The 20,866-nt window shown below is 47.4% G+C and overlaps 1 protein-coding gene across 2 annotated transcripts in view; it reads right to left on the bottom strand.

The window, feature by feature from the left end:
* Nucleotides 1-20,654, bottom strand: part of PPP1R7 (protein phosphatase 1 regulatory subunit 7) — a 735,538-nt gene extending 714,884 nt beyond the window's left edge. The window contains exon 1 of one of the 2 annotated variants that reach the window (XM_069618102.1): nucleotides 20,519-20,654. In XM_069618102.1, the coding sequence (XP_069474203.1) occupies nucleotides 20,519-20,525 (7 nt within the window). In that variant the 5' untranslated portion in view covers nucleotides 20,526-20,654. The remainder of the gene's footprint in view (nucleotides 1-20,518) is intronic. The other variant, XM_069618103.1, reaches the window with a different exon arrangement.
* Nucleotides 20,655-20,866: the final 212 nt, after the last annotated feature.

Here is a 20,866-nt window from a genome sequence, read left to right as displayed (position 1 = left end):
TGTTATGAATAGGCCTCGTTTTCTGGTCTTACGCCATGTATAAAGAAACCATTTTGTCCTCCTATTTAGTGCCATTTGATTAAATTATACTGGGTGCTATTATTCTTCTTGGCCTATAGAGACTTGGCTGCTCCGTCTTACTTATACTTCATGCATCTTTCATTTTCCAATAGGTGGCACTCGCAAAGGTTTAACTCCTTTTATAAAAAGAGTTATATATGTCTTACGTACATGGCTTATCCTCGGACTCCTTTTGTACCTTGCAGTCACTTTTCACTCCGGCATCCTTGATCCTAAACCAAACAAACAAATATTTGTTCTTACATGAATTTGTATTTCCGTGCCAGTCAGCTCTGCAGCCTTGGTCTCTCTCCTTGGGGTTTTTAGCTTACTATTATACGAAACAACGTCCATCTTTTCATCATGGCTGCTCTACCCACGTTATAATGTCTACTGTATCATGCTTCTACATAGCTCATCTACCTTGCATTCCTGTGTATATACATCTAAGGCATCTCTTCTTCTTAGTGTCGGATTTCTTCGCATTTACATATTCGACTACTTTACTACTTCAGTCACACCATCTTTCTTGTAGCATTCTACATCATTTCAGAGCGTTGTGTACCCTCTTCATTTAATAAAAAAAAAACCATACAAGAAGTCCAATTTCACCCCCTGTCCACCCAGCATAAAACGAATGCACATTCGTGACACATGGTATATTGATTTTATCATAGTCCATTCTGCATTGTCAATCTACCATTGCCAGCAAGTAATGGATGTATGGGCCGCAGATAACTCCGACGGGCTGGCAGGCAGGCCATGGTAAAGTCAGAGTAAAAGCAGTCTCTACATCATGGCAGTAAGCAACATCTTGAAGCCATCCCTAAACAGCCGGGGAGGGGGCCTTCCTCCAAGCCATGGCCACCCTTCTACGACCTACCACAATCAATAGGCCCGCTAAGCGCCTCATGTACATGGGCCCCTGTACATCCCAATAGAGCCAAGACGGGGTCCGGTTCCAGTGTTTCCCAATAATTAAGGAGATTTTGGTCAATACCTCTACCCAGAATTTGGAAACCCGCGGGCACTCCCAGGCCAAAGGGAGAAATCCTACCAGAGCAAAGTCACACTAAGCACAGGCAGCTGGAGTGGTAGGGAAATGTCGATGGAGCCTGCCTGGAGCGCGATAGATCTTGTGTAGGAAGCTTAAATGTATTAGCTTGAATCTGGAGTTTAAAGATACTTTCGGGGTTTGTCTCGGCACATATGCCCAGTCTTCTTGTAGAGTTTTCCCCAGGGCTGCCACCATCTCCTCAGGGTCGCACCCTCCCACGGCGTAGCCAACATGATGCTACTATATATCCGTTAAGCCAAGCTTCCCTCTCCCTGGGACTGGATCACCCCTTGTAACAACGGCCACATCGGAGTGGGGGGGGGGGGGTGGGAAGGGTTTGCAGGAAGTGAAGTGATTAGCGCTTTAAGCGCATGTCTTAAGCGAAAATAAAGAAAAACATTCAGCGCAGAGTCATCACCACGCACCCTTGCCCACTGAACCGAGAGAAATACCCCACTAAATAACGGATCCCCAAGTGTTACGACACCAAGTTTGTTTGCCCACTATAAATAGATGCGCTCACTTTTTATGGCTAGCCCGGGTATATGAAGTGCTGGGAGGAAAGGCGAATACAAAGTGGAGATTGGAGATAGCCATGGAGATGTGCAGTTAATCTTGACAATATTCATGGTATTGGGGTGTACCCAGGGCGCCCTCTCTACCTGTACATGTGGTTTTATAAAGTCTGTGGTGTACCATTGTCCAAGAAAGTGAGCCTGTGCTGCCCAATAGCACCACTCAAGATCTGGTAAAGCTAGGCCCCCTTTTACCATAGATTGTGTCAGTATTGTGTATGCCAGCCTTCTGGGCTTTCCGGCCCATATCAACTAGATGAGCCCGCACAGACGCTGGAAGAAGCTACACGACACTAGCAAGGGAACATTGAGAAGATTTTTTTTTAAAATAAAAAATAAAAATAAATAAATAAATAAATAAATGAGTACAGGAATATAGCGAGCACGATCATTTTAACAATGGAAATACGTGATCGCCATCTTGTTACCGCTTCCTGTAGTTTCCCCAATTGCCCTTGCATAGTTATCACGAAACAGGTTGCCTCGAATGCGAGACACTAGCCCCCCCCCCCCTCCCAGATAGCGGACACCGGTAGTCTCCCATCCGAGGCCAAACTCATCGTCAATCCTCCTTGTTCCCTCTTTAAGTGGGAACATCACAGATGTGCTATGATTGATTTTCAGGTCTGAAAATTCCCCAAACCTCAGCACCTCCCAATCACGGGGCTCAAAATATCTGTTGGGTTGTCGACAAAGAGGGTCACATCACGGCACACAGGGATATCATCATCTTGTGCGGGCCAAGGCTCAGTCCCGTCTGAATGTGTCGCTCACGCTGGATCAGCACCAATGGTACCATTGCAAGGGCAAACAGGAGTGAGGAGAACGGGCAACCCTGCCGTGTTCCCCTTCCCATTTCGAAGCTATCAAATCTCGCTCGCCCCACGACAATCTGCACCCAGGGGTTAACATACAGGAGAGAGACCAGTTTGATGAAGTGGGAGCCAAGCCCTAACATAGAGCACTGCAAACAGGAAGGGCCATTTGAAAGGTTGAAGGCCTTTTCTACATCTAAAAAAAAAAAAAAAAGACAACCACCTGGGATGCATGTTCAAGTGCCTCTATAGCCCCAAAGAGACGACATAGGCCATACGTAGTCCTTCTTCCAGGGATAAACTCAGCCTAGTCTGCTAGCACCATGCCGGTTATCAATGGGAGCAGTCGATTGGCTAAGACTTTAATTAATGTGGGCAACAAAATAGTTGCTAAAGAGATTTGGCGGATATGAAGTGCTATCTTCAGGTGGTTTCCCCAGTTGGTGCAAAAGTACAATGTTTGCCTCATGCAGCATGGAGGTTTTGGGGGCATCCCAGCCTCCAACAATTCCTCATATACCCGCAGAAGCACCGGAACGAGAACGTCAGCGTATGCCTTATAGAACTCCCCGGTTAAACCATCAGGCCATGGTGATTTTGATCCCGGGAGCTCTCCAATTACCGCTATGAGTTCTTCCAATGATACCTCCAGATTAAGAGGCACAGAGTTATGGCTCCACCAAGTATAGCTCCACCGCCCCCGGATAATGCCGTATAGGTTCCTGTAAAATGCTTGGAATTCCACAGCAATACCCTCTTCTTTATGAACTGGCCTATCTTGGGGGTTCCTGATGCAGTCCACATGTGGGGGTCGCCTATCAGCCACCTACAATCGTGCCAGAAGGGCCCCTGGTTTCTGCCCCCTCCCCGTATGGACATATCGGATGACCTTGGCACAAGAATCGAATTTCCTGGTCAGCATTTGCCCCAAGTTTGTTGAGCTTCGCTAGGGTATGGGGTTCTGCCGCAAATGCATGTTCTGCCTCCAAATCCTTAATCCGGGATTGCCTTTCTGTAAGGTCCCCTTCTAATACCCCAGAGGATCCCATTTTCTTTGGCCATCCACACCACTCTAATAAGAGATTCCCAAACACCCCGACCAAGGAGACAGAGCCCCAATTGATTCGAAGGAAGATTGAATTTCTTCTCGTACTTCCTGGCAAAACACCTGGTCCAGTAGTGCGTCAGGTTTGAATCGCCAGGAGTGACTCCCCCCTTTCTCCACCTTACCAAGCACACACTCCAGGAGCACAGGAGATGGGCAGACAGTGTTCGAGGGAGTATCCAGCTATCACCCCACTTAAACTCTCCTTCGCAAGATACCAGTAGGTAATACAGCCTAGAGCTGGATCTGTGAACCCAGGAGTGAAAGGTGTAGTCCCCGTTCGTCCCTATGCTGATGTCGCCAACTGTCTGAGATATGTCTTGCAGGTTTATTGCACCTGTAAACTCTCCATGGTCACAAGGCCCTGACCTGGATCCATATCTAAGAGGGTCCATCGCTGTGTTTAGATCCCCCATCCCCCCCGCCGCACACAAAGGTGGCGCCCTGATATCCGGCCAGTTTCACCATGACCCAATTGAATGCATTAGGATCATCTACGTTGGGGCCGTACAAGTTTACCAGAGCCACCAGTACACCCTCAAAAAGTCACACACCAGCAGGGCCCTCCCTTCATCCTCTTGCTTTTGAGACCAAAAGAAACGTACCGATCAGAATAGCCACACTCCCCCCCCCCCCCTTCACATAGGAGGAGCAATACCTGTGACATCCCCAATGGGTGCCCCATTTGTGTTCAGAGGAGGGGGTGAGATGGCTCTCCTGGATGAAGGCCACCTCTACCAGATGTCTTCTAAGGTATAGTGCAACCTTCTGGACTTGGAGGGGTTATTCCAGCCCCACCTCCCCCAGTGTTCCATGTTCCTACCCGGAATGCCATCTGCTGAAAGGGTTCTCAATTGTTGGAGACAGCCTCCTCTCACTCATGCATCCATCGCTGGTTATGTGTACTGGTGCTGCGATTGAAGGACATGCCGATGAAATGCCGGGTTGAGAATTGTATTGCTGACAAACAGAACAAAAAACAAAAACTCTTAACCCTCTACCCTCTCCCCCCTCCCGTCAAGCCAAGTAATCCCTCTCCCTCCTGAACTAACTCCTAACCACCCCCACAACCTGCCCCCATGAGCCACCCACAACTGGCCAGAGGGCCCCCTTGTAACACCCCCTCATTTACCCTGCCCTTACCCTCCCAGTCCTTCCTCCCCCACAGGCAACCCCCAACCCACTCGCTGGACCCCCCGCCCCCTCTTCCCCAAAACCATGAACCAAAAATAATGCTGTGCTCGGGGCGCTACTGCCCTGCCAATCTTGCAAGGCTCCACCACCTGTAGGTGGTACACAAATAACTGAGGCAGCCGGGTCTACAAGACAAAGAAGCCAGTGGTCGCCCAGTGTTATTTAACCTCCATACTTTATTTCGTTGCAACCATTATATGAGTCCCAACATCAATGGTGCATTCGACCCCTCCCCCCCCGGCCTCGGCCTCCAATACCATTTTGGGTTAGTACAGGGAGGACGCCTGCCGATCTCAAAAAAAAAAAAAAAAAAAAAAAAAACACACACCTTGCTGCCTCTGGCGAGTAATAATTGTGTCTTCCGGTCATGCTAAATTTGGAGTTTTGCAGGGAACAGCTGAAAAATCTAGGTATATCAGAATTTTGCCCCCGTCGTACTGTCCCTATAGTTCACAAGGCGAGCAATGGCGGGGCAAGAGGTTGCGCCAGGTATCGAGTTGCTGTATAAGGTGGGCCTTCTGCACCACAAAAAAAAAAAAAATAAATAAACAAACAAACATGAAAAAACGAGGGGGGGGGGATGGTGGGGGAGGGTGGGAATCTTGGATCCGCCAAAGAGCTCCATACACAAAAACTTTCTAAAAATTCCTCCATCTTGAACCGGGAGCTTCCTTCCAGCTCCTCATTCTTGGCAGTCACCGACTTAATCTATACCTCAAGTAAGGACACCCTGGAAACGATGAAGCCGACCCATCCTCCAGCCCAGGGACACTGTTCCACCTCACCTAAGCGATCACCATGTTTGTCTAGTCAGTGAAGCAGTAGGTTGACCTTGGCGGAGAGGGAGTCAAATTTAGAGTCCAGCCCTGCAATGACCACCTTTGAGATCCAGCAGCATTTCCCTGATGTCCACTTCTGGGATCTGGACGGCTCAGTCTGTCATCGCCTCCATCGGTTCTGGCGTCTCCACCTGGTGCTGTGGTTTGGACGTCTTGGAGGAGGTCCCCCCTTCAAAGTTAAGCTTTCGTTGCATTTTGTCAGATTTCCCCTTATTGAGGGAGGCCCACCGCAGAACCCAGGCTACTAGTGAAGTGTGTCCTGTCAGAGGGCCCGATCTCAGGGTATTGACGGTCCTACGCCGGGCTCAGCGATATTAAGAGGACAGACTGCGGCCACCACCGAAACACTCGCCTAGGGCACGGATTATGCAATGTGCTCCAGTGAAGCAGATGTGTGATTAGTCTGGCAGAAGCATGGGACAATAGGACCTCCGCTGGTGTTGTGGTGTGGCCACAAGGGACGTAGAAATGCAGTGGTGAAGCTGACCCCCCCCCCCCCTAACACAAGAAAAGAGAATTTTGAGCTGCGCCTCGTCCCTGTGCCATCCACTCTCATTGGGAGATATTTGTGTCAGCTGGTGCCTGGTCTCATCTGAAGGTGCAGGAGGACAGATGGTCCCTCAGGGTTTAGTGTTTTCTTTTTTTGCCCCAGCCCGAGCAGAGGCGCACCATCGTCCCCAGGCAGGCTCCTTATCTTGTGTGACCTCAAAGTTGACTGTGCCAAGGTTGTGGTTGAGTCGCGTTATCGACAAGATGTTACAGAGAGCCCATCATTAGGGGACCATGGCTGCATGAGTTTTGGCCCCCAGACCCAGCTCCACCTGAGCCCCGCTCCCCAGAGCCAATCAGCACCCCAACTCTGCTCGGGTCCACTTAATCTGCTGGCATACATTCTGGGCGGCCTCCCAGGCAGTCCGAGAGCTGACCTCCCACGTTCCCTGGTATCCGGATTGGGTGGAGGGGGTGCGGGGAGCAGAAATCTGACCGGCAGCCCTGGCTGACGCTGCCTTGCGCCAGGAGCGGGCTCTAAACTGCCTCCTCCCCCTGGCTATTAAGCGATACACTGCAGCACCTCTTCCCGCTTTTCTTTTTTGGCCCACCAGCTCACCGGTGGGAGTCCACCCCAGTCATCCCTCCAGCAATGGCCAGGCCCCCCGTCTCACCTGGTGCTCCCAGGTCCCTTACTTCACTGTCCTGTTGCTCCGGTATCCTTGGGCAATGTCATTGGCATCGGGCTCCATACTGCCTCTGCTCCACAGCACGACTTCTGCAGCGCTTCTCTCCCAGCTGCCCCCAATCTCACCTTGTTCAAAGGGGGGTTGGGGGGAGCGCCACCTCGTTCCCTCAGCAGGAGAAACCGGACCCCGCCTCCTTACTTCGCCGTCTGGGTTTTGTGGGGGGGGTGGGGGAATTACCTCAAGTCACTCTAGCGGGAGAAGCCGACCCAGGACCCACACCCACAGCGGTCCCTTGTTGCGGCCGAGTCTGCGGTGTGAACGTAGCAGGACCTTCAAATACAGGCAGGAGGGGCGGATGCACACTGCATTTTGCATACACCAGGTGGATAATTGAGGCTGACTCGGATCGCCATTTTCAGGATTTATGGGAGCCCTTGCGCGGAACAGGAGACCAACATCTTGGTCAGGCTCTCTAGCGCCACCCCTCTTCTCTTCATGACGTCACTTTACACCTGTCAGATTTTACATCTAGTTCAGTGGTGTCAGAAGACTACCTTTTGCACTTCAGTATGAGGGTACATTCGATATGGTTGTCTGAGCACATAACAGCTTTCATATCTTCCCCACAAAGTTCATATCAAAAAGGTAGAAGTACATGCATATATTAAAACTGGTATTGCTCAAAATGTAACACACCCTAAAACCCACTACAAACGACAGAGGGGGCACATTGAGTTTGCCAGTGTCTGTCCCCTTTTACCAGTAGACCCTTCTCTAGTCCATCCTGAAATTGATCTCCCCCATATCTCACTTAGATGGAATATGAACCTATGCAAACAATTTTCTAGGTACGTATCGGAACATAACACTAAAGACCAGGTTATAATTTCTAATATGGAGAGAATTTGTTCTAGGATAGTTCAAACTGCTCTAGAATATTTTCGTGAGAAGTGCAAACCTAAAGTAGATGTACACCCTTTTGACCCATCCATTAAAATTTAAAAAGAAGGGGGTGGGGGGGGAAGAAAGAGTTGAGAAATTTAAGGAATGGAGGTACTAACTCCATTAACTATCAGAAGCTGCGCAAACAAATAGTGAAATATAAAAACAACCTTAGACACCTGAGAATCCTTAGCTACAACAGAGTGAATTGCAATTTAAGCAAGGTCATATGCAGACACGGCAAGAGCAATATGGCAAACTATAAAAAGCATCGATAATCACCCGATACCTCCACTTACGAACTACATCCCAGAAGATTTGTGGTGTGACTATATCACATGTAAATTCCAATTGCCAGAAGCATACAGGAACCTCCCAAATACGTCTGTGTGCTATAGTGACCTTGTGCAATACCAATGGATAAACGTTGACATAAAATGGGCAATAAATAATCTATCCTATTCAAAATCTGCAGGACCCAATGGGTTACCCCCCCTCCCCCCTATGTGTCTAAGACCGACGTAAATCTGTGGTCCTTCATTCTAAAAAACAAATTTGATAATATAATTGCGACCGGACATATTCCTCAATCATGGACAGCCTCCAACATTATTCCCATTTTTAAAAAGGGCGATCCTTCCTTACCAGAAAATGATGGCCCTATTTTGCTTATTGACAAGGAAGCAAAGATGTTTACCAGATTACTTCCGTTTGAGCTAGAAAAGGTTATTAGGAACCTTGTATTATACTCTAAATTCCAAACAGGCTTTCGTAAAGAAATGAGCACCATCCTAAATGCGACAATCATTGCTCATATAAAAGCAGGGACAAAGGTTAAGAACTCATACCCGGTGTATATGGCCATGATTGACATGTCTGCAGCCTTTGATATTGTTGTACGCAACCTATTGAGGGCAAAAATTGTAAAAATGGGTATTCCTGGTGGACTATTCTACTGGTTCATTAAATTACACAAACACATCATAGAAGATATGCATCTCAGCTGATGGGAGAACGGCCCAGATATAGACCACACTAGGCCTGAAGGAAAGCTGTAATCTGGCTGCTTCATTCTTCAATTTGTACATCGCAGATATGGATTATTCTTTGTCTGAAAGAAGTCTGTTCTTGGTAAAACTAGGTATACTACGTCTGCAATGGCTCACCTTTGCAGACAATATAATTATCTTCGATCCCACTCCAATGGGTCTTCAAAATAAACTTCATTTATTTGAGGAATTTGCACGAGAGCATAATTTATCACCAAACCCAGCAAAAACAGCCATAATGAAATTTGGTGCAAATATAAATTCTAAAACTAAAAAACTACCAATGATACTTAAAGCAAACACCTCTACCATTGCTTGAAAATACAATTTATCTGGGTTATAGTATAAGTGAGGCTAATTCACTCAAAAATTGGACAGCTTTATTAAAACTTAAAAGCCGCCCTTTGCTCTCTCAGTTGAAGTTAATTCATGCAAAATATTGCAAACATTCTTTGGTACTGATAATGGACTTCTTTACCCTAGAAATTGAAAGTGTTCTTTTGTATTCCTGGGATAATTGTCTTGTTGCAATGGATAATTGCTTAGACAGTCTTCAGGGATTACTGTTGAAAACTGCAATGAACCTTCCACTGAGCCTTCCAAACTGTGTCCTTAGACGCAAAATGGGCCTTATTGCTTTGTCCTCAAGAAGGAAATGGCGTCAACTCTGTAACAATGCCAAAATTGTGTTCCCCCAATATAATTCCTTGTATCACGATTTGAAAACATATTCAATTACTTAATACTCCTTCAATCAACATTTTTCACTGTGAAATGCAAGATTCCCTTGCAGAACTTATTACAACTGAAGACGTATGTCGAAGACCAGCATATGCTAAGAAAAAATTACATGAGACTGACTGGTGTAAAACTATTGCAGCTATAGGAAAGTACAAAATGTATTTGGAATATTGCAAGTACATTAGGAAACGTGTGCATTGAGAGTTTTCCCTGTCATTACAGAAAGCAGTATATGTGGTTTAAAATTTAATTTGTATCACATTCGAGAAAGGACTAAACAAAGACAATGGGGATATAGTGATTGAAAAATGTCGTTTTTTCCTGCGTGTAGAACAAAGAGAAACGCTGAAACACCTAATTTTATACTGTTCCTATTTTAAAGTCAAGAGAACCATCCTACTAATGAAATTCACTGATACAAACTATGAGCATTGCCCTGAAACACTCTGGGCAAGAATGATGAGTGGGGAGTATAGACCTTTAATATACACCCTTGTGAATTTCTGTAACTACATTGAAAGTGAAATAACCCAATATGAGAATCGATGAGGTTTCTTTTACTTTCTTTTTCTTGCAAGTTTGATTTCTCTTGTTTTAATTTGCGGTACATGAGTTATTATGTGGTGTTTGAAGGCGGTTTGTCTTTATTTTAGGATGTGTAAATAGTTTAATTTATTTTACAAGGATAAAACGACATTAGCTAAATCCCAATTTTTTGTTTCGTTTTAAGTGGAACGAGTAATAACTGTATTTTGTAAAAGTTCAAGTTTTCTTTGAATCGAATACAAATAAAAAAAATTTAAAAAAACAAATTTAAAAGAAGGACGTAGAGACCACTGCCATTTTCGGGTGGTGGCATTGTGAGAGGTTTCATTGGTTGGCATGCAAATAAAGATCCATAAGGCCAGGACGACATTAACCTCCGTCAGAGGCATAGGTACACCCAGTAGAATGACTCAAATCATCACATGAAGGTGTGCTTAGCAATCTGAGACCAGAATAGGGGTGAAGTGGGAGCTAGGCGCCTGGTCCGGTTAGACTAATTGTAATGGAACAATCCACCAGAGGCAATGGTTTATGCCATGTGGGTACGCAGAGCAGAAATATTCCCATATCAAATGGTACTGCAGAGCCATGCCCTCCAAGGTCGGAGGATGTCAATTAAGAAGCCAATTGTCAATGTAACCAACTAAAGCTATCTTACTAACCCTTTCTCTAAAAGGCTCATTGTGCAAAACCCAATAAAAACACATTTCTGCGGATTCCAAGATGGCCGCCAGCACCGAGTAGACGTGCCGACGGCGCTCTCAGGACCCGGTTTGATGCGCGATGCCCACCGCCCCATCAATAGGTGTCATCCGCGGCCGTTTAGGACCCCGGCGAGTGTGGAAGAGTCAGGGAGCGTTTTGGCGTGGGCTGGCGGCCGGTGCAGCGTTTGGTGCTTTGAGCTGCGGAAAAGGGTGAGGGGACTGTGTCCAGCTGGAGGAGTGAGAGCGGAGGAGCCGCAGCGATGTGAAGGGCCGGGAAGGGGTCACTCTGAAGCAGGGGTGCCAGTGCGGAGTGAGCAGTAAGCCCCTCGGAACCAAGGGAGCGGGCGTGAGCGCCCCCGCGGAGGCGATCTAGCAGGCCGCCTCCAAGGCCCCCCCACCTGCTGAAGTGAAGCGCTGCAGGAGAAAGAAGGAGCCCCGGAGAGGTGCGGGGGCCCAAAGGAGGGATCGGGCGAGGGGGGGGGGGGGGGGGGGACTGTGGAGACGCACCCGCCCCCTGGCCTGGCAGCTCTCCGGGTTGTGGGACCGGTCGCCGTGGGCCGCCCATCTACGCCCAAGCAAGTGAGTGGAGACGGCGCAGGAGGAAGCTGGCGAGGTGGGAGAGTCTGCCAGAGTCTGGGTTGAGGCCCGAAGGGCGAGGGAGGAGTGGGGAAGCTGCCGAGGCTGGGGGGTAGAATTCCACTCCCACCAGAGACAAGAACATTGAGGAAATTCGCAGTGTTTGGAGGAGAGTTTGAGGGCCGCGCAGGGGGTGGATTGTCCGGCACTGCGGCCGTGAAGGGGACTTGAGAATAGACACAAGCAAGTGCCCTGGCTCCCCTTTGCAGTTGACAAGAGGGAGGCAGGGACATGGGAAATCCACTGCTTGCATCAGGTGGAAGCAAACAAGGGGACAGTACTGCACTGTGCAAGGTAAAGCTTGGTGTTTTCCTGATAACCCAGCTGAGGGGGGGGGGGGGAGGAGAAGCGGCACTCTGCGGTTTACCCTCCTAGAGAGGGCAGCGGTGGCTCTTGCCATAATCCATTGGTGGCGTCAATTTTCTACCTCACCAGTCGGAGTGAGGAGGCAGCGGACTGAAGCTTACCTACGACCCGCCTTTCAGAGCACATACAAAGGAGCGACCATTAGGGCAAAGAGCAGCATGTCCACTAAACCCAAAAGCAAAGGAGGGAAGGGGGCGCAAACTGCAGGCGACGCAGTGGGCACACTACCTGCAATTTGGCCAGTACACACCTCGGGGGAAGGTCCCGGGTCGGCTCGAGAGAAGCCTGGAGCGGACTTCATTCAGGGAGCAATTGAGGAACAGGTTACGATGTCCAAACAGGAATTCAGGGGGGGACGAAGCATTCAAGGAGAGGAGGGAGGAGAGAGCAGTGGCTCATAGAAAAGCTCTTTTATTCTCTGACTCCTTAAGTGCGTAACGCATAATGTGAGAGGGCTGAATTCCCCACTAAAGAGGGAAAAGTTGGAGCACTTTGTGAGGAAGGAAAGACCCGACATTATGGGCCTCCAGGAAACGCATCTGTTATCCAGGGATCAGGGACGGTTAAACTTGAGGGGCTTTGATCAGATTCTGCATTCCTCAGGACAAAGCAGAACGAAGAGGGTAGCGCTAGCCATTAGAAATATGGGTGACTTCAGAGTAGAAGCAGTCACGAGAGATAAAGAGGGGAAGATACATTGTGGTCAGAGGGAAGCTTCACGACACCCCTTACACTCTTGCTGTGATATATGGCCCCAACTCGGGTCAGGAACAATTTTTGCTGCGTATACTGAAATTGCTAGAGGAACAGTCCTTGGGGCAGATTGTTCTGTTGGGAGACCCAAATATCACATGGGACAGGGAGAGGGACAGAAATGGTCCAAGTGTGAGAGGTGGCGGGGCAGTGATGTCGGCTGAGTTGAAGGAAAAGATTGGTAGGCTGGGTCTGAGGGATGTGTGGAGAGAGGTGGGGGGGGGGGGGGAAGAAGCAGGTTACACATTCATATCGGGGGTCCATGGGTCGCAATCCAGGATAGATTACATATGGGTCTCGGGGGCATTAGTGGGAGACATTTGCGAGGTGCAAGCGGGTCCGATTGGAATAGCTGACCATAAGATAGTCTTGGATAAAAGGGGAAGGGGCGTATGGGGTTGGAAGTTCCCAATGGCGATCCTGAGAGACCCGAAGTTCGGGGGGACATCGAAGAGAAGTTTTCTTCGAGATTAATAGGAAGGAGGACACGGGAGAGGAGGTGCGGTGGGATGTTTTTAAAGCTACTATCAGGGGTGACCTCAAAGCAGCGACCACCTTTCGTGTGAAACAATTGCAGGCTTTCGAGGCTAAGCCCCGTAGATTAGAAGAATGGTGAATGGGAGGGCCACCAGAAGGGTTACACTACAGAGGGGAACTAAATAAGGCTGCCCATCATCTCCTATTCTGTACGCGATTTATCTAGAACCACTGTTGCAAGCGATTAGGGAGCTGCCGGAAATAAAGGGCATCGAGTGGGGGGGGGGGCGGGGGAGGAACAACAGAAAGTTGCAGCTTTCGCTGATGACATGTTACTCATGTTGTTGGCGCCAAGGGAATCTATTCAAGTTACCTTGGCTCTGTTAGGAAAGTTTGGGGAAGCCTCGGGGCTAAAAGTTAACGCTAAGAAGTCAGAGGTCCTAAACTTAACGCTTAGGGGAATGGAACGAGACCAATTAAGGAATAGTACGCTGCTACTATGGAGCCCGGGAGGGATTAGATACTTAGGGGTGAGAATCACGGCGACGCTAGCTGGGTGGTACTCGGCAAATTTTCCTCCTCTCCTCAAAGCAATCGGGAGGGATTACCAAAGATGGAGACGGCTTAGAGTATCTTGGTTAGGGCGGATAACAGCGGTGAAGATGGTAACACTCCCGCGCTTGTTATATTTATTTCAGGCGATCCCGCAGCCTGTTCCCTCGAGTTTCTTTAGAGAACTGGGGACTTTGTCTAAGGATATTGTGTGGGAAGGGAAGAGGACAAGGGTGAGTGTGAGTTTATTGATGGCTCCCAAGGGAGAAGGGGGCCTAGCATTACCTAACTTTCGGCGATATCACGAGCAACTTAGCTGCGAAACATGGTTGAAGGGGCAAGAAAGTCAGCAGGAGAAAATCTGGGTGAGAATGGATAGGGCGGTGGCTCACTGCAATCTCGGAGGTGCTTTGGCTCCCGAAAGAGCATAGACCTCGACACCTTTACGAAAGCACTACAACTAAATTAATGGCAGATATTTGGGATAATATGGTGAGTGCTAGGGCAATCACTACATAACCATCCCCATTTACACCGCTTTTTGGTAACAGTGACTTTACCCCGGGCCTAGAGATGGGAGCCTTTGTGAGGGGGCAGGAGGGAGGGTGTAGAAAGTTATGGGACATGTTTCGAGATGGGGAACTGCTGTCGTTCGAACATTGTAAACGCATTTTTGCAATACAAGAGAAGGCTGAGATATGCTCAGATAAGACATTGGGTACTTGACCTGGGAGTCAGGAAGGCAGCAACTAGTTTGAAAGATTTCTATTAACCAACAACGGTACAAAAGGCCTCATTTCCAATCTTTATAAAAGATTTTGAATTGCTCACTTTCGGAGCCTCAGTGGGCCTATATGCAGAAATGTGAAAGAGGCTAGAGTGTCTCAGCGCCAGGAAACATGGTATAAGCTTATACTCGGGTGGCACTACACTCCGGCCCCACAAGATGTTTCACACGAAGTCGGGCAGTTGTTGGAGGGGCTATGGTTTGGCGGGCATTGCTGACCATGTTTGGTGGAAGTGATTACACTTTCTGGGCTGATGTACAAAGGGCGCAGGAACAGGCCTTTGGTCCGGGGGAAACTCGATCTCCAATGCAGATCCTCTTGGGTATTCGTGGGGACCCAGGTGAGGGGAGAATAAGGGGAAGGGAGAAAGCAAAAGTAATACTGGCTCTTGCGGCTTTGTTGTTGATTGCTGAGGTGGAAGAGCCCCGAAATCCCCTTGGAACAAGATTGGCTACCGAAAGTTTGGGACATAGTGGCCTTGGAGTGGGCAACTTATGCCATGGAAGATAAAGTGCAAAGTTTTGCTGCGGATTGGGGGGAGATGACTATAGAGATGTGGTGCCCGCAGCGCCCGAGAATGCTTGAGCTACAATAGAGCGGAGGAACTGTCTGGAAGGAGGAGGAGGAGGATGTGGACTTGCTTATCACTTGGGGGTGAGGGGCTGTTTTCTCGGTTTTCTTTGTTTTGACCTGTTGTTCAATACAGTAAAATTCAATAAGAAGAGTTTAAAAAAAATAAAAATAAATAAACAACATTTCTGTGCTCAGTGGCCAGGCCCAATATGCAAGTTTCCCTGTCAATTTCTGCACAGCTGTGGAAATAAATCCTGCCTCTACCTTTGCTGCCTGGGGTTGCCTAGTGAATTATACGGTAATGGCTTTGGACGTCTAGGCAAATGATCCACAACTGATTGACTTGGCAATGACTGTTGCTTCTGCTGCAGTTCCCCTCGTCTTCTCAGCATGGTCTTCTCCAGATTCTTGGCTCCTGTCGATGTAAGTAATTTATAAGATGGCCTAATGAAGGAGCCATACCTTTTCCTCTCATCCAAAATTTAATATGGGGGATCACCCCAGCCATCCAATAGGATGGACCTGCACCCTTCAAACTGACGTTTGCACCACTTCTGCCCAGTAACAGACATCAGTCCGGGCAAAACATCAAGGCATAAAAGAAGCAGTGTCGCATAGCAATTTGATATGCAATTCTGTAGGTTTGCTAATTAAATTGACACTTGTGTAGCACAGCTGGCGATTTAAATTACCCTGTTCAACGAAAACAACTCTCCATGCATTACCTGCTTGCCCCAGTCTCTCTTCCGTTTCCTGCAGTTCAAAAGGGGCTAATGGAGAGAGAATGCAGCAGTAATACTCACCTCCACTCTTCAAAGTGCCAATGGCCTTTTAGTAATCAGGATGATGCTTTTATTAAGCTATCTATATGATGGCAAAGACCAGTACAAGTTAACTTTATTTAAAAATGTTAGAATGTTAGACAGTCAAGCACTTCCATTCATAAAAATGAAAGTTGTTATAGAAAGCATATGTTACTTTAATGGGTACATAATTATGTGGGCAGATACTAAAATAAGCAAGTTCAATTGCCACATTGAAACTTAGTTGCCCACAAATTTGACCCCCGAATCCACTAATGGTATGAAGCATATAGACTAAAAATGGGCCTACGCAGCTCCTCCACTGGCGATTACAGATAGAAGGAGGCAGCGTGGTTAGATATCCACATTATGATGCTGCTATAGCATCTAGAAGATTTCTCATGAGAAGGTTAACCAGATATTAAAAAACAGTTTCCTGCTCATGACTGCCCTTTACGCAAGCAGTATATAAAGTGCATACAACATGTCAAAACTTCATACCAGAATTGGCCAAGAACCCACAAAATCTCATTTAAAACGGTACGCTGGCAACTTATGATAAAAAAAAGCATGATGGCATCAATGAGGAGAAATTCCCATTGCATAACCTGAAATTAAACCAAATTGAGGAAAAAGCATGAATGAACCACATTATAAGTTTTGTCATTACTCAGATTATAGAAAGTGCTTACAGGCAGAAGCAAACAATTTAAATATTGAAGACCTATACGAAATTGTCAAAAAGTTAAAACTTTGCTTGTGCCAGGCCCAGATGGCTTAGCTAATGTGATCTTCTTTAGATCCTTGGCTGTGGTCTGTTATTCTACATCAGCTGTTCAGAAATATTTGGTCTCTCAATCATATCACCAACACATGGCAACAACCTATACGAATACCTGTGATTAAAAAGGGTGACTGCAACTACACAATGAATGTGCCTCCTTGCTGAGCGGCATATACACCTCAACGTCATTAGCTTTTAGTTGTACCATCATGAAGATCCATTTGCACAGCTCCTTGACCATCAGTCGGGCACAATGAATTGGATTAGCGCAGCCCTTACACTAACTGCAGACAGGCATCTAACAGTATGCCCAGAAAAACCTTAAGAGTCTCAAACACAATGAGCCGGACTAGAAACTCCTCTGAACTAACTAGAGGAGCACCAGACTGCAGAGCACCTGTGCAGTTAACTATTGTTACAAGGGGAGGCCAGGGAAAGCAGCCCACACCACAAGACGATCTCCAGGGCCCTCCTCCCCTCCACATAATCCACTGCAATGAATTATCCAGGTAGGTTAAAAACACCAAATTACATTACTTCAGGAAACATGGAGCGGTCAACAGTTTGCATATCTTAGTGTCCAAAAGATTCAAGAGCGTGTAGCACAGGCAGTACAAGTTAAAAGCAGCTCCAGAGCCTGCATGTGCAAAAGGAGACAGAGGGGTAAAAGGAGTTCACAGCTAGCACAGGGAGCAAAGTTGCAGAGCTGAACTGACACCATGACCGACTCCAAGACAACAAAGCAAAGCAAGCTCTTAACCATCGGCCTGTGCCATAATTGCCAATCAAATGATTGCAGTCATAGAAGGTAAGTGGAATTTATCTAATTGTTTTTTTTTAAAATAACGTGCCCACGTGTTTACTTTCTAAACGCGGACCCGTGATTCAAGCCTCTGTTACTCTGCGTGGTCTTGCTTGAAAGCCCAGTGCGTTGCCCCTGTGCTATCCTCCGTTCAACACAATGTGTTAACCATTTTGAAAGTAGGGGAAACACATGGGGGAAAAAGGCGCAACAAAGGCACGAACAAATGGCTTGGCCAAGCTGAGGCATTATTGAGACACTAGTGAAGCAGTAGATCAGGAATAGAGATCAGGATTTTAGGGCGTTTGGATGGCAATCCAGAAAGGCTGTCTAGGTGCAGAAGGAGTAAAGGTGAAAATTAAGAGTCACAGTTTAGTGCAAGCTATATTTCAGCCACTGTGACAAATCGCACAACAAGAATAACACTACAGAAAACCTACTGGAGGGCTAGAACCGTGAACCTGGCCTTAGGAACACAATTCAGGAGACAAGTTTGAGGGCCAGCCTGCTGGGGACTATGGCCCAATCTCTGGCGAGAGTCAGTAACCCAGAAGGTAAGACACAAAGACTAAGCATGTTGTGTGTCCAAGCCCAGAAGTGGGGTTTTTGGCTAGTGGGTAGGTTTGCTTTTCAGTCTGCTCAGCACCACAGCGAAGCGGTGGGGCTGGGAAGGTTATTTCAATGGGTAATAGTCTTCAGAATGCCCAAGGCAAGGGGAAGTTAGTTCTTGCTGGGAGACATATATTACATAAACTTTAATGAGGTCTAGCAAGGTGTCCCGCAAGCTGAAGATCCACACAACTGAACAAAAGAGCAACCCAGAAGGCATCTCAGGTCCTGAAATACGATGTTGAATGCTAGAACCAAGTGATATCGCAAATTTAAAGTGAATACAAATCATTTAGATAAGTGGCCAGTTGACCAAGGGGCTCAGTCCAGACAGATGGGATTAGAGGAAGTTCCGAATTTCTGCAGTGAAAGGGTCATCACTTGACCTAAATGCTGCCGTCCTACAAATGGTTGTGGCATGTCTCCCTGACTAAGAGATTTTTGATCAAACTAAGTTTTGAAGTGTGACATGTCCAAGTCCTCATCCAAAGAGTCACATGTGGTGGGAGGTGCAGGGAGGAATCGAGTGTAAGCCCTAGCCCGAAGAAAATGTTGCAACAAGGGCACAAATTCCAGGCCCCCCACATTGTGCAGGCATGTTGTTTGCAGACCCTAATCTCCAGCAATGCATCATGGTTCAGAAACTTGCCAGTGTTTGCTTTCGCTTTAAGTGAACCCTAGACCGGTGCAAAAGGACAACAGGGAAGGCCAAGCAAGCGAACCAACATTAGCACCCCACAAAGGGAAGAGCTGCAAAGAACAGCCACAGCCTGCAGAAACCTGATCGCAGCAGAACCCCAGCGAGAGACACACCAGATGCGCACAGATTCCATGAGGGACCAGCAGAGTCTGTGAAAGGTCCCTTAGACTATCAGGGACAAAGCAGTGCAAAGGGATCCTGTTTACCTAAATGCCCCACAGGAAAGGGGCCCGAAACCATAAAATTGCTTGGACTTTAGACTCTGCGTTGCAATCTTTGTTGCACAGTGAGCCCACATGGAGGAAAAGGACGGGCGCAGCCACCTTTTCAAGACTTGCTTGCACATGCATTCTTTGGGTGGGAAAGACAGGGTCAGATTGGGCAGGTAAAGTTGACGAATCCTCACAAGGACAGGCGTATTTAAGCAGTGGACAGGAAACAAGGTAGTGTGGGTTTTTTTGGGCAAGGTCAGGTGGGGGAGAGGGGGGAGGGGAGCAGGGCACCTTGTAGAAAAGATGTATGGAGCAGATGAGATACTGGTTCTGCAGTGCGAGTGTGCATGCGAAACGAGTAGAGAGGGTAGTGTGAAGAAGTGAACGTGAAGTCTGGTGCAGGGTGAAGGAGGGCATCTGAGTTAGTAGTGGGAGGAGTGTAGTAGGATCAAAGGGTGGAGCCGAGATAACATGGAGGGGCAGCAGAGTGGTGGGAGGAGTGAAAGCATGGCTGCACAGAGAGTAAAAGAGGTGAGCAGACCAGCCTCAATCCAATTGAGTAAGTGTAAGGCAGTATTTCCCAATAGAACGATAAACATGGTTAGAGAATGGACAGCTAGATAGTCCACAAGGGAGTTTAGATAGCCTGTGCTTAGGAAAACATCTCTAGCCGGGGACAGTGACTAAACAGAATGGGTTACCGCTTTGTAGCGCCAATAGGGGTTACAGACACATGGGTTAGGGGGGGGAGATACGTTTCTAAAAAGCTACTTGCCTCTGAGCAGAAGCACCCCTACCATCTACGAAAGGCTTAATTTAAGCTGTCAGGCAGCCTTCTGCGAATCCAACACAATAAGGTTGTTCGTTGAAAAGTTGGTCGCCTAGAAGGGTGGGAATTTCCTGGGTCCTTGACCGAAGATCTCTCCTGGGCTATGCCATGGACTGCTTTGCGGGTGGATGCCATTATCTGCATAATAGAGGTATGTGGACGCAAATGCCTATAACGTATGACCCCGCAACTAATGCTATACACATCAAGTTTAGTATAGGTACACTTCCCTTGGAAACTGTGACTTGTAACGTTGAGGTGGGGAGGGGAGCATGAATTAAAACAGTATCTGGTCCTTTTCTGCCCTCTTTTCAGAAGGCGGTGGCTGAAAACGCAGCAGGTGCCTTCAACTAAACTTGGTCTGAAATTAGTGTTCTACTCGTAACCCAGTGGTGGTTTTTGCAATGGCGCATTTTCTGTGTAATTTAGGGCATTGTAAAAGAAGGCTAATTTTAGAATCCCCAAAACACAATGCTCGAAAAATTTTAGCACCAGGGCTGGAATAGAAATACTAAAATTGTGACGAAACCTGGATCTTATTCAACTTCATAGTTTAGTACGTACGGACTGTTTGTATTGCTGCGAATTTGGAATGGCCATTCCAGGTAATAAAATAAATGCTCCGTTCATATAACTACAGGAAAGCGACCAGATAAATCTACCAAATAGATCATATAGTAAGCATGAACACCCTTTGCTCTTGCCCACGCCCACTTCCCGTTACTGAAATCCCTATCTTCCTTAGACCGCCATCGCATACTGCTTCTTATTGCTTTGGTTTTTATTTACAGCAAAATGATAGCGTCACCTTACTAGTACCCCGGCTTACCTTCCATTTCTTGCTCGCGATCACCCTCAGACGCCTCCCTGCAAATAGAGTCTTGTTCCCATCTGAGAAATAGACCCAATCAATACAATACTCCGCCTCCTCCCCATATCGAATGTCCCACGTTACGTTCATGAAATGTACGTCTTACGCTACCTCGTAAGCTTGCGACCGAAAGCACCACGTGACTACAGAAGCGCGAAAATTAAATCTGGGGAGGCCATCCTATTTTTTCCAGCACCAAGTTATCATTAGATGCGTAGGGAGGATGGCTTCGGGGCGAGTTAGTACCGTGTTTGCAGGGCCTTTTCTCTGCAGTGCAAAGTGAATTTCAGGTACATTTGCAGTAGA

The sequence above is a fragment of the Ambystoma mexicanum genome, chromosome 10 (genome assembly GCF_040938575.1).
Source record: "Ambystoma mexicanum isolate Mex_15411 chromosome 10, UKY_AmexF1_1, whole genome shotgun sequence".
NCBI classification, from domain to species: domain Eukaryota; kingdom Metazoa; phylum Chordata; class Amphibia; order Caudata; family Ambystomatidae; genus Ambystoma; species Ambystoma mexicanum.
This window is presented reverse-complemented; position numbering and strand designations above follow the sequence as displayed.